We start from the raw sequence: 14824 nt of genomic DNA on the forward strand, positions 1-14824 counted from the left end.
TGACATACGCAGATCACCTGAGGTCGGGAGTTCCAGACAGATCCCCCTGGTCAACATGGTGAAACCCTGTCTCTACAAAAAATACAAAAATTAGCCGAGTATGGTGGAGCACACCTGTAATCCCAGCTACTCGGGAGGCTGAGGCATGAGCATTGCTTGAATCCGGGAGGCAGAGGTTGCAGTGAGCTGAGATCATCCCACTGCACTCCAGCCTGGGTGACAGAGGGAGACTCCGTTCTGAAAACAAACAAACAAAAAAGTGGTGGTGGTTCATGCCTGTAATCCCAGCACTTTGGGAGGCCGAGGCAGGTGGATCACTTGAGGTCAGGAGTTCAAGGACTGCCTAACCAACATGGTGAGACCCCCGTCTCTACTAAAAATACAAAAATTAGCTGGGTGTGGTGGTGGGTGCCTGTAATCCCAGCTACTTGAGAGGCCGAGGCAGGGGAATCACTTGAAGAGGCAGAGGTTGCAGTGAGCCAAGATCATGCCACTGCACTCCAGCCTGGGTGACAGAGTGAGGCTCCATCTCAAAAAAAGGTTACTCTAGTTATAATGCAGCACTGGCATGAAGGATGCATGAGAATGAAAAAGAATAAGAGTATTCCTAAATTCAGATATTTTAATAGGTTTCATATTATTTTAGTATATATATAAAAATAGAGTATTACGAATAGCACAAAAAGTATATTGCGTATTAGTGTAGTAAGTTAACTGGACTGAAATTTACACTTACTAGGCAAACACTATTGATTAAATATCCTAGTTGTATAATAATTAGTTCTTGCTTCTGCAAGTGATCTTGAAAGGATGGGAAACAATAATATGCCAAGCAGAATGTATAAAAATAAATATTTATTGCCATTTGAAGCTTTATGTACACCTTTAAAAGCACATGTACAAATGTGGGGAATTACAAAAATCAACCTAAAACCCTTTTTCTCAAAGTAAACATAAATGTACATCCAAGATCAGTGGTGCCACCATCATCAGAATAAAAAGTAAGTCTGTCTGGACATATACAAGTAATTATTTTAAATGTCATTCAGATATTCTCCTTTATATTTAAAACTCCAAAAAATACTAAGAGGCCCCATATATCCAGAAAATTGTGTTTTCGCTTTACCCTAACTTACGAGTAGCGGTATACAAATATATTTCCATCTTTTTGTCCAGCCAGCAAATGAGAGTCTGTACCTGACCACTTCACAAAAGACCAATGTTGGTCAGAGATAGGTGGGAGGAGGGCAGTACACTGACCGAGAAGTAAGTCCCAAATGGCAATTGTTCCAGAAGTCAAGATTGCTGCTGCACAATGATCTTTCACGTCACCTTCCAGGAACCTGATAGCATACAAAGAAGATATAATTCAGATTACATATCCAAAAAACAATTAAAAAAAGAAAAGGTCAAAACCATGTTCCCCCAACCAGCAACAGGAGCAAAAATCCCTGTAACTATGAATGCCTACATTTGCAGTCTTAGAGGTCTGTTGGCTATTGTGTTGCAGTTTCGGACAGAATCACATGTCCAGTTCCTGTCAATCTGTCTGATGCATCTTGTACCACTTGAAGGCAGGCTCACAGTGGCCTTCCTTCCACTCTCCATCACTCCAGCCAAACTCAGTCCCAATTCAGTGTCATTGCTCTTGCCGTTCTCTGTCCCTGGCAGGTTCTCGCCCCAGCTCTCAGCATGGCTGAGTTCTTGTCATCATTCAGGCCTGTTAGTCCATAGAAAGGTCATGCCTAATCCTCTGAGGCAGTGCACACACATACTGGAGTCTGTTCCATCTTTATGACATATATGTTTTTATCTTCACTGCATTTTTCACTATTTGAGATTATCCTGTTTCCATATTCAGTGGGTATTTCCTCCATAAAAGGTGCCATCTATGAAGCAGAAACCTACCTGGTTGCCTTTTTAACTTAGACAAGGGCTCTGCAGTCAGCTACCTGGGTTTAAATTCTAACTCTACAAAGTAAGAGCTGTGTAACCTTGGGCAAATTATTTAACTTTATCAGTGCAATAGAGATGATTTTAAGAGCAAAACTTCACAGGACTGTGGTGAGGTTAAATGAAACAGTTCCTATAAAAGGCTTAGCATAATGCCTGGCACACAGGAGGTGCTCAATAAAAATTAGCTATGATTAGCCAGGTGCAGTGGCTCACGCCTGTAATCCCAGCAATTTGGGAGGCCGAGGCGGGTGAATCACCTGAGGTTGGGAGTTTGAGACCAGCCTGGCCAACATGGAGAAACCTGGTCTTTACTAAAAATACAAAATTACCAGGCGTGGTAGCATGAGCCCGTAATCCCAGCTATTTGGGAGGCTGAAGCACAAGAATTGCTTGAACCTGGGAGGCGGAGGTTGCAGTGAGCCAAGACTGCACCACTGCACTCCAACGTGGGCGATAAAGCGAGACCCTGTCTCAAAAAAAAAAAAAAAAAAAAAAAAATTAACTATTATTGTGGCCGGGCGTGGTGGCTCATGCCTGTAATCCCAGAACTTTGGGAGGCTGAGGGAGGTGGATCACCTGAGGTCAGGAGTTCACGACCAGCCTGGCCAACATGGCGAAGCCCCGTCTCTACTAAAAATACAAAAATTAGCTGGGCATGGTAGCATGTGCCTGTAATCCCAGCTACTAGGGCACTAAGGCAAGAGGATCGCTTGAACCTGGGAGGCAGAGGTTGCAGTGAGCTGAGATCATGCCACTGCACTCCAGCCTGGGGAACAGAGCGAGACTCTTAAAAAAAAAAAAAATTAGCTATTATTATTACTCACTGCTGTATCACTGGTGCCTGGGGCATGGCCAGCTCTCAAAAGAATATTATATGAATGAACTGCACGATACTTTTTATCCCTGGTTCCCACCCGACTCTGTGTACCTAACTCCTAACTTACCTTTGGAAATTCCCTAAGGTTTTCTTTGATAGTCTCTCCCCAACCCTCTACTGCCAATTAAGGTGCCTGCCTCTCCACTCTTGTGCTCTCAAACAGTGCAAGCTTCGCGTATTGCGTTTTGTGCACTGAAAAACAGTCACTAGTTTTCCCTTCTAGTTCCCATGAAATTAGAAACAGTTTTTGTTTTTTGTTTTTTTTTTTTTTGAGACAAAGTCCCGCCTGTCGCCCAGGCTGAAGTGCAATGGTGAGATCTCAGCTCACCGCAACCTCCACCTCCTGGATTCAAGTGACTCTCCTGTCTCAGCCTCCCCAGTAGCTGGGATTACAGGTGCACACCACTGCACCCAGCTAATTTTTGTATTTTTAGTGGAGACAGGGTTTCACCATGTTAGCCAGGCTCGTCTTGAACTCCTGACCTCAAGTGATCTTCCTGTCTTGGCCTCCCAAAGTGCTGGAAATACAGGCATGAACCACTGCACCGGCCAGAAATAGCAGTGTTTTGCTATGGTCTGAATGCTTGTGTCCTCCCAAGATTAATCTGTTGAAACCTAATCACCAATGTGATGGTATCAGGAGGTGGGGCTTTTGAGAAGTGATTGGTGGTTTTGTAAAAGAGGCCCCAGAGAGCTGCCTTCTACCATATGAGGACACAGTGAAAAGGTACCATCTATGAACCAGGAAATAGGTTCTCACCAGACACTGAATCTGCCAGCACCTTGATCTTGGACTTCCCAGCCTACAGAATGGTAAGAAATAAACTTTGTTGTTTACAGGCTACCCAGTCTGTGGTATTATGTTGTAGCAGCCTGATAGGACTAAGATATGCTTCCTACATGATTGGTACCAAATAGGCTTTCAAGGATTCCTGAACAGATGAGTTTGAAAAGTGACAAAGGAAATGCTTGACCAAACAGTTATCTTTATCTTTAATCCCTAGGGCCAACGACTATGGTTCTCTCTTCAAATCCAAGAAAGCAAGTTGTATATGAAAGCACATACTGCAGATGTTCTGAGGTTCTGAGGTTCTTAGGTTCTTAAAAAAATAAATAAATACATAACCAAGCATGGTGGCATGTACCTGTAGTCCCAACTACTTGGGAAGCTGAGGTGGGAAGATGGCGTGAACCTGGGAGGCAGAGTTGCAGTGAGCTGAGATCGTGCCACTGCACTCCAGCCCAGGCAACAGATCAAGACCCTGCAGAAGTGCCACAGCTGGCTAAGTGCAGGGATGGAGAATGTCTTTTAGAACATGTACTTATCAAATAAGCTTTGCATAAGGTCCAAAAAAACATGCACTGTAACTGTCAAGGTCCTTTATCCTTGTGAGTTATTAAAGTCCGACCTTGTTTTCTTGATTTACTTCAGCCCAGGCTGGAGTACAGTGGTGCAATCTCGGCTCACTGCAACCTCCGCCTCCCGGGTTCAAGCGATTCTCCTGCCTCAGCCTCCTGGGTAGCTGGGATTACAGACAGCGTACCACCACACCCACCTAATTTTTTTATTTTAGTAGAGACTGGGTTTCACCATGTTGGTCAGGCTGGTCTTGAACTCCTGACCTTGTGATCCGCCCGCCTTGGCCTCCCAAAGTGCTGGGATTACAAGCGTGAGCCACTGCACCCAGTTTTTTTTTTTTTTTGAGACAGAGTCTCGCTCTGTCGCCCAGGCTAGAGTGCAGTGGCACAATCTCGGCTCACTGCAACCTGCACTTCCCGGGTTCAAGCAACCCCAGCCTCCTGAGTAGCTAGGATTACAGGCGCCCGCCACCGTGCCCAGCTAATTTTTGTATTTTTTTTTTTTTTTAGACGGAGTCTTGCTGTTGTCACTCAGGCTGGAGTGCAGTGGCGCGATCTCCGCTGACTGCAAGCTCCACCTCCCAGGTTCACGCCATTCTCCTGCCCCAGCCTCCCAAGTAGCTGGGACCACAGGCGCCTGCCACCACGCCCAGCTAATTTTTGATATTTTTAGTAGAGACGGGGTTTCACCATGTTAGCCAGGATGGTCTCGATCTCCTGACCTCATGATCCGCCCACCTTGGCCTCCCAAAGTGCTGGGATTACAGGCATGAGCCACTGCCCGGCCAGATAAATACTTATCTGTAGATAAATATAAACTGCCTGCATGATAGAGGCTCAGTCAAACTCAGTCAGATTTCAAAGTAAAGATGTTTTCCTAAAGTACGTTAAAATTTCCTTAATTTAGGTTTAGGGAAAGAACATAAATTATGTTTTTTAAATACAGAACATTCATTACTCTTTACATGATTTTTTTCTTTTCTTTTCTTTTTTTCTTTTTTTTTTTTTTTTAGACAGGCTCTTACTCTGTTGCCAGGCTTGAGTGAAGTGGAATAATTTCAGCTCACTGCAACCTCCACCTCCCAGGTTCACGCCATCCTCCCCCCTCAGCCTCCCGAGTAGCTGGAACTACAGGTGCATGCCAGCATGTCTGGCTAATTTTTTTTTTTTTGGTAGAGACTGGGTCTTGCTCTGTTGTCCAAGTTGGTCTCAAACTCCTGGGCTCAAGCTCTCCTCCCACCTTGACCTCTCAAAGTGCTGGGATTACAGGCATGATCCACCATGCCCTGCCAAAATATTTTCCTTAGGGGAAAAAACAGGGCTTGAATAAACACTATTAAAAACCAATATAACCCCATACTAGTAGAGATCAGGATGCAGGGAATCTGGTGTTTGACTCAAGTCCACTAACCTTCATCCTACTTCTGAATATTCGTATCATAATCTATAGTATTTCATGTTTTCCATTCTTCTAAGGGACACAAAAATATCTAGTTTTTGTGTTTGCACAGTGCCTTTCAGAATGTCCCACCCACGGAGTAGCAGTTATGCACACTTGCCTGCCAGCCTGCCCTGGAGGAAGACAGTACAGCATCACACCCACACTGAGAGTCGTCTTAGGGTTAATCACAATCAGCTGAAACACAGGGCTTTGCAACAACTCACTCTCTTTGGCACAGGGATGACTCAGGACAATAAACAGAAGCCCCTAATTTAGGAGAAAAATAAATATCCAAATAGACTGTCAAGAGTATGTCAGGAAAAAGAAAGATCTGGCAGAGACAAAAACTAAACAATTAAAGCAATGATCAATAGGCTCTAAAGTGTCCAGGATTTAACCACTGGCTTCATTTTCTTCCCCGCCATCTAGGAAATGTTGAGATTATTACTGGACTGGACTTCTGGCTGCTGCTGCTGCTTCTTCTTTTTTAAATTAGACACAGGGCCTTGCTGTGTTGCCCAGGCTGTTGTTGAACGCCTGGTCTCAAGGGATCCTCCCAACTCAGCCTCCCAAAGTGTTGGGATTACAGACATCAGCCACTGCGCTCAGCCAACTTCTAGCTTTAGCTTCTCCTGCTTCCGGTTCCCAGTGTTTGTTTTAGCCAGTCCTGCCAGGCATGAATCTGATTCATCAATTTCCTTCCCCTTAGATAGTACTACATTTCATGCCATTCATCATTTGGGGAAATATTGGCAAAGAGAGAATGAGGACATACATGTGCAGGGAGTGCCCAAATTAGAAATATTCATTTGTAAATTGGTTTTGGAACATTCAGAACATGTTTTCCCATAAAAACAATCTTGTATGTGGTGGCTGGTTTCTCAGACCAGCCCACAATAGCCTATTTAAAACCCTGACACTATTACTCTCTATTAAGGGTAAGGGTGACCAAAAAAAGATACCATCACCTGTGGCTGTTTCTGTGGGAAAATGTGTTAAAGATCTCTCCTGGCTTTAAAATTATAGGTTCTAATAATAATATTACTCTGTGTGTGTGTGTGTGTGTGTATATATATATATACACACACATATATATACACACACACACATATATTTACAGATTTTTTTTTTTTTGAGACAGAGTTTCACTCTTGTTGCCCAGGCTGGAATTCTATGGCACGATCTCAGCTCACTGCAACCTCCGCCTCCAGGGTTCAAGTGATTCTCCTGTCTCAGCCTCCCCAGTAGCTGGGATTACAGGCATGCGCCACCACACTTGGCTCATTTTTGTATTTTTAGTAGAGACAGGGTTTCACCATGTTGGCCAGGACGGTCTCAATCTCCTGACCTCGTGATCCGCCTGCCTCGGTCTCCAAAAGTGTTGGGATTACAGGCGTGAGCCATGGCATCCAGCCGAATGACTGAATTTATTAATGAAAATAAAATATTTTTATATTTAGAAAACCACTGAGGTGACTCAGGAGGCCAAGGCAGTAGGATAGCTTGAGACCAACCTGGGAAACATAGCTGAAGACCTCATCGTCTAAAAAAATTAAATTAAAAGTTAGCCACTGACCTATAGCCTGAATGACAAGAGTGAGAACCTATCTCTGAAAGGGAAAAAAACTGAGGATTTAAAAATGTTAAATGCTATACAGTTAAGAAGAGGCTGACAAACTAGGGCCCACTGGGTAAATCTAGCCCAACACTTTTTTTGGGGGGGAAAGGGTCTCACTGTCACCTAGGCTGGAGTGCAGTGGCATAATCAGCTCACTGCAGCCTCGAATTCCTGCCCTCAAGCAATCCTCCCTCCTTTGCCTCCCAAAGCACTGGAATTACAGCTGTGAGCCACCATGCCTGGCCCCAGTGCTTATTTTTCCATGGCCAATAAACTAAGAATGTTTTACAAATTTTGAAATGGCTGAAAAACATCAGAAGAATAACATTTTCTGACATGTGAAAATTAATGTATGAAGTTCAAGTTTCAGTCTCCATAAAGTTTTATTAGAACACAGCTACATCCAGCCATTTGCATACAGTCTATGGCTGATTTGGGGCCACAATGGCAGAGTTGAGTATTTATAACAGAGATTGTAAGGCCAGCACAGCTGAAAATATTTGCTATCTGGTCATATATGGAAAAAGTTTATCAATCCCTGCACTAAACAGTGAAATGAATAATAAAATGTTCTTTTTGTTTTTTTTTTAGACGGAGACTTGCTCTTTTGCCAGGCTGGGGTACAGTGGCACGATGTCTTTTCACTGCAACCTCCACCTCCTGGGTTCAACCAATTCTCCTGCCTCAGCCTCCCAAGTAACTGGGACTACAGGCATGCACCACCATGCCCAGCTAATTTTTTGTATTTTTAGTAGAGACGGAGTTTCACCATATTGGCCAGGATGGTCTCAAACTCCTGACCTCGTGATATGCCTGCCTCGGCCTACCAAAGTGCTGGGATTACAAGTATGAGCCACCACGCCCAGCATAAAATATTATTTCTGAAGATTGGCTTTATGGGGAACTTTTACTTACTATCTTACACATGTCTATGTGAAATGTTTTAATATCAAGTGGGTATTAATGTTGTAATATAAAAGGTTTAACATTATTTAAATGTTTAATAAGTTAATTCTAGGCCAGGCGTGGTGGCTCACACCTGTAATCCCAGCACTTTGGGAGGCTGAGGCAGGTGGATTAGGAGTTCAAGAACAGCCTGGCCAACTTGGTGAAACCTTGTCTCTACTAAAAATACAAAAAACTTAGCTGGGCGTTGTGGCAGACGCCTGTAATCCCAGCTACTCAGGAGGCTGAAGCACAGAACTGCTTGAACCTGGGAGGTGGAGGCTGAATTCTAGAGATGAATTCAACTGTCAGTCAGTCTGTCTGTCTGATGAATTCAACTGTCAGTCTGTCTGATGAATTCAACTGTCAGTCTGTCTATCTATCATCTATCTATCTATCTATCTATCTATCTATCTATCTATCTATCTATCTATCTATCTTTTGTTGTTTTTGTTTGTTTGTTTGTTTTGAGACACAGTCTTGCCCTGTCACCCAGGCTGGAGTGCAATGGCACGATTTCGGCTCACTGCAACCTCTGCCTCCCACGTTCAAGCGATTCTCCTGCCTCAGCCTCCTGAGTAGTTGGGATTATAAGCACCCGCCAACATGCCTGGCTAATTTTTGTATATTTTAGTAGAGACAGGGTTTCACCATGTTGGTCAGGCTGGTCTCGAACTCCTGACCTCAGGTGATCCACCTGCCTCAGCCTCCCAAAGTGCTGGGATTACAGGCGTGAGCCACCATGCCCGGCCTAGTTAATTATTATTATTATTTATTTTTTTTGAGACGGAGTCTCGCTCTGTCACCCAAGCTGGAGTGCACTGGCCAGATCTCAGCTCACTGCAAGCTCCGCCTCCCGGGTTCACGCCATTCTCCTGCCTCAGCCTCCCGAGTAGCTGGGACTACAGGCGCCTGCCACCTTGTCCGGCTAGTTTTTTGTATTTTTTAGTAGAGACGGGGTTTCACCGTGTTAGCCAGGATGGTCTCGATCTCCTGACCTTGTGATCCGCCCGCCTCGGCCTCCCAAAGTGCTGGGATTACAGGCTTGAGCCACCGCGCCCGGCCAATTATTATTATTTTTTGAGATAGAGTTTTGCTCTTATCGCCCAGGCTGGAGTGCAGTGGCGCAATCTCGGCTCACTACAACCTCCGCCTCCTGGGTTCAAGCAATTCTCCTGCCTTAGCTTCCCTAGTAGCTGGGACTACAGGCGCACACCACCACACTCAGGTAAATTTTGTATTTTTAGTAAAGACGGGGTTTCACCAAGTTGGCCAGGCTGGTCTCAAACTCCCAACCTCAGGTGATCCACCTGCCTTGGCTTCCCAAAGTGTTGGGATTATAGGCGTTAGCCACTGCACCTGGCCTATTATTTTTGAGAGAGGGTCTCACTCTATCACCCAGGCTGGAGTACAGTGGTGCCATCATGGCTCACTGCAGCCTTGAACTCCTGGGCTCCAGTGATCCTCTCACTTCAGCCTCTTGAGAAGCTGGTATTACAGGCATGTGCCACCACACCTGGCCACAACTGTCTCATTTAAAGGAGGAGAAAGGTTAGGCTCAAGATTATGTGATGGATTACATAAGATCACACAACTTTTAAGTTCAATTCCACAGATCCTACTAGGCTAGGGGAAGATGCAGTCTTTGTGTTCAGAGCCTCTGGATGCTGATCCTCTCACCATAATCACCAGGCAAGTCAGTCTCTACACAAATGCTAAGCCTGCTGCTATTTTCTCTGCTCATGGCTTCAATGGTGAATACTCAAGTAGTTATTCATTACTCCTAGACAACTACTTTCCCACTGTAACCAGACTGTGAGTCAAGGCTCTTTTTTTGAGACGGAGTCTCACTCTGTTGCCCAGGCTGGAGTACAGTGGCGCGATCTTGGCTCACTGCAACCTCTGCCTCCTGGGTTCAAGCAATTATCCCTGCCTCAGCCTCCTGAGTAGCTGGGATTACAGGTGCATGACACCACATCTGGCTAATTTTTGTAGTTTTAGTAGAGATGGGGTTTCACCATGTTGGCCAGGCTGTTCTCCAGCTCCTGACCTCACGTGATACGCCCACATCGGCCTCCCAAAGTGCTGGGATTACAGGCATGAGCCACTGCTCCAGGCCAAGACTTTTTTTTTTTGAGATAGGATCTCACTCTGTTGCCCAGGCTGGAGTGCAGTGGTGTGATCATGGCTCACCACAGCCTCGACCTCCTGGGCTCCAGGGATGCCCTGAACTCAGCCTCCTGAGTAGCTGGGACTACAGCTGCATGCCACCATGCCTGGCTAATTTTTTTGTATTTTTTATAGTGATGGGCTTTTGCCATGTTGCCCAGGCTAAGATTTGTTTTTCTTTTTTTTTTGAGACAGAGTCTCGCTCTGTCGCCCAGGCTGGTGTGTAATGGTGCAATCTTGGCTCACTGCAACCTCTGCCTCCCGGGTTCAAGCGATTCTCCTGCCTCAGCCTCCCAAGCAGCTGGGATTACAGGTGTGCACCACCACGCCCAGCTAATTTTTGTATTTTTAGTAGAGATGGGCTTTCACCATATTGGCCAGGCTGGTCTCAAACTCCTGACCTCAGGTGATCCACCCACCTTGGCCTCCCAAAATGTTTTTTATTTTTTTATTAATACAAAATATTTTATATATTTATGGGGTACATGTATTTGTTATGTGCACAGAGTATATAATGATCAAGACAGGGTATCTGGGGTACCCATCACCTTGAGAATCTATCATTACTATGTATTGGGAACATTTCAAATCCTTTCTTCTGGCTACTTTGAAATATATGGTACATTGTTGCCAACTACAGTCATCCTACTCTGCTACTGAATCTTGGAGCTTATTTATTTCTAACTGTATGTTAGCCACTAGCCAAGACTATTAGTACAACAGCTGAGTAACTGTATTTGCTTCTGTATGAGAAGACCAAAGCCTAAGAGTAAAGCATGTTGGCTGGGCAGTGTAGCTCACACCGTAATCCCAGTACTTTGGGAGGCTGAGGTGCGCAGATTACCTGAGGTCAGGAGTTCGAGACCAGACTGGCCAGCATGGTGAAACCCCATCTCTACTAAAAATACAAAAATTAGCCAGGCATGGTGGCGGGCACCTGTAATCCCAGCTACTTGGAAGGCTGAGGCGGGACAACTGATTGAACCCGGAAGGCGGAGGTTGCAGTGAGCTGAGATCGTGCCATTGCACTCCAGCCTGGGCAACAAGAGTGAAACTCCGTCTCAAAAAAAAAAAAAAAAGTATTTCTGGGATCATTTAATCATCCTTCCTAAGGCTACTTAATCACCGTGATGTGGTTGGGAGTCAAGTCTGATAACAGGCATAATAGTTCTCAGTTCAAATCCACAGCTAGAAATAAAGACTTGCCCTCAGGTCCTATAGCCAGAAAATTTACCAAGTAATCACTGTACCAATATTTATTTTCATCCTAAATTTCAAGAAAGGACAAACATTGTTATCCAATTCTGAAAAAAGATGCCACAGGGAAGGTTTGTTCATTACTACTTATGACTTACCACTCTCACTTAATAAGACCAACAGTAACACACAAAGTAAACACAAAGTGGTCCCAGCCAGTCATTACTTACCATTTCAGAATAGGCTTTGTGACAGACTGAAGCTTGGTAAGAATCATCAATGTGTATCTTTTTCAAGAGTTGACCAGTTTTTAAATTCCTTAGATAACAAAAATAAATAAGTTGATCATATTCTTCCAACAAACCAGTTTTCAGAAAATATTTTCTTATTAATCATAGCATGCTTTAGGAGGTGACCAAGGAAAAAACTAAGGGCTCCTTAGTTTTGTTCAGTCATAGATTTAGGTAAAAGTAGAACTGTGGGTTAATTTTGCCAATAGTTTAATTTGATAGATTAAATCTACTATGCCCCTAGGGACAAATCTCTCCAAATTCCATGAGGAAAGTTCCATCATCTCATTCAACCTGGTATTGAAATCAGGCACATGGTATAGCAGTATCATGATTTTGTGACACATCTTGTTATGTCTAAATTTTCCATGGAAGACAATGGCCAGGAAACCAAATTTGGTAGGGCAAGAGACTACACCTTAAAGAGACTTATAATTATATCTCTATTGCATGTATTTATACTACAGCTAGACCAAAATAATGGATAGAAGGAAGGAATGAGGTGGAGTCAGGAGAGAGGGGTGAATATAAAGAAGAAAAAAGATAAAGTTTGTTGGAATCACTCCCCAGCGTTTTTTTGTTGTTGTTGTTGTTTTGAGATGGAGTCTCGCTCTGTCACCCAGGCCGAGTACAGTGGCGCCATCTTGGCTCACTGCAATCTTCACCTCCTGTGTTCCAGCAATTCTTCCACCTCAGCCTTCCAAGTAGCTGGGATTACAGGTACCCACCACCATGCCCGGGTAATTTCTGTATTTTTAGTAAAGGCAGGGTTTCACCAAGTTGGCCAGGCTGGTCTTGAACTCCTGACTGTAGGTGATCCACCTGCCTCAGCATCTCAAAGTGCTTGGATTACAGGCATGAGCCACTGCACTTGACCTGCTTCCCAGCTTTATTAAGGATTTGTGACATTGATAACTGCTTTGTCATGATACTCTATTTTTTTGTTTTTGGAGCTTAGGGTCTTGCTCCATTGCCCAGGCTGGAGTGTGGTGGTGTGATCATGACTCACCATAGCCTCAACCTCCCGGGCTCAAGCAATCCTCCCACCTCACTGCCCCAAGTAGTTGGGACTAGAGGTGTGTGCCACCATGCCTGAATAATTTTTTAATGTTTTGTAGAGACAGGGTTTCACTATATTCAGGCTGGTCTTGAACTCCTGAGCTCAAACAATCCTCCTACCTCAGCCTCTCAAAGTGCTGGGATTACAGGTTTAAGGGATTGCACCCAGTTCGTTATTCTGTTGATGAAAAACTTTCAGTTGGCTCCCATTAGCCACAGTATAAAGTCCAAGTTTTTTTTTTTTTTTTTTTTTTTTTGAGATGGAGTTTTGTTCTTGTTACCTAGGCTGGAGTGCAATGGCACAGCCTCAGCTCACTGCAACCTCCACCTCCCAGGTTCAAGCAATTCCCCTGCCTCAGCCTCCTGAGTAGCAGGGATTACAGGCACGCACCACCATGCCTAGCTAATTTTTGTATTTTTAGTAGAGACGGGGTACACCACGTTGGCCAGGCTGGTCTCAAACTCCTGATGTCAGGTGATCCACCCGCCTTGGCCTCCCAAAGTGCTGGAATTACAGGCATGAGCCACTGCGCCCGGCCCCCAGGTTCATTTTAATGGTATTTATACCTCTCATGAATCCAGCAGTGCAATATTACATTATCACTCATTGCTCCATTTCCTAAAATCTTTCTGCCTGAAGAACATATTATGCATTTCCTTGACTCTAGACTTTGCTCAAGCTATGCCTTCCAATGACCCCTGCTCCCCCAACTCCCTGCTTCCCGTTACAGAACAGTTCCCATCCCTGTTACTGATGAATTCCCATCCATTTCTTAGGGCCTAGTTATATCCCACCCCCTCCAAGCTGCATGAACTCACTTGAGACTACAGCAGTCCACAGTCATCTCCTCTCCTTTAATTCTGTCCATATACCTCATTTGGTATGTAATATACTACTGGCAATACTGTATCATGTATTCCACTCAACAAATACAGAATTCTATGGGCCAGGTACTGTGTATAAAAAACTGAAGAAGGAAAATTAAATTTTTATGTGCATATGCAAGGTTTTCCTCCTATCAGGGACACCAGATGGGTGTTCTACAGAGTTTCATACATGGTCTGTATTTAAAATTGTTCTTTCCTCAAATCCCAAATCACTTAGTCCAAATCTATCACTTTGACGTTGTGTGAATTATAAAAAGAATGGTAGTGAAATTGTAGGCTTTGATTGTAAAGGCATCTTATTTACCTACTAGATTATAGGGGCCCTAGGACCAGAATTCGTATCTCATTCATCTCTGCATCTCTCACAGAGAATGGGACATAAGTAGAGACCCAGATATCTACTGAATGTTTGAAAGATATTAAATGAAATGTCTCAGTGAATATGGACAGCAAGACTTCCTTACACACTGGCCCCTCAGCGTTTAAGAATGTTTTAACATGTTTATTTGGTATGACTTCATTGTAAACATTAAGCTTAAGAAATATTTAGACCTTCAGCATAGTTTCCAAAAAAACCCACCTGACGCTTCAGTATAACATGAATCACTTTAGACATCTAACAAATCAGGAGTTAAATAAGAACAAATACTACATGTAAGTATAAAATTATACAAAGCCCAAAAGGTAAGTAATAGCTTTTGACAGACAATATGATTAATACATCTTTGAGTAACTACCCTAAACATGGAGCTAAGGCAGGTGCCAAGAACAGATATGAGAAACGGTGCCTATCTTCAAAAACCAGAGAGGATAAACAACACAAAGCAGCAAATACTAAATTAAAAATAAAGGCGGGCCAGGCGTGGCAGCTTATGTCTACAATCTCAGCACTTTGGGAGGCTGAGGTGGGAGGATCACTTGCATTGAGGACTTCTCGACCAGCCTAGGCAAGGTGGGGAGACCCTGTCTCTACAAAAAAATTGTAAAAAAAAATTTTTTTTTTTTTTTAATTAGCCAGCATGGTG

At 43.9% G+C, this 14824-nt stretch overlaps 1 protein-coding gene across 4 annotated transcripts in view; it reads right to left on the minus strand.

Moving 5' to 3' along the window:
* Positions 1–835: 835 nt before the first annotated feature.
* Positions 836–14824, minus strand: part of PALB2 (partner and localizer of BRCA2) — a 38385-nt gene continuing 24396 nt past the window's right edge. Inside the window, exons 11-13 of one of the 4 annotated variants that reach the window (XM_010358219.2) lie at positions 11793–11880; positions 5752–5900; positions 836–1343 (exon numbers count right to left, since the gene is read on the minus strand). In XM_010358219.2, coding sequence (XP_010356521.1) covers positions 1133–1343; positions 5752–5900; positions 11793–11880 — 448 coding nt within the window. In that variant the 3' untranslated portion in view covers positions 836–1132. Of the gene's footprint in view, positions 1344–5751; positions 5901–11792; positions 11881–14824 lie in introns of those variants that run through there. The other 3 variants (XM_030924360.1, XM_030924361.1, XM_030924362.1) reach the window with 3 other exon arrangements.

Source organism: Rhinopithecus roxellana, chromosome 20, assembly GCF_007565055.1.
Source record: "Rhinopithecus roxellana isolate Shanxi Qingling chromosome 20, ASM756505v1, whole genome shotgun sequence".
NCBI lineage: Eukaryota > Metazoa > Chordata > Mammalia > Primates > Cercopithecidae > Rhinopithecus > Rhinopithecus roxellana.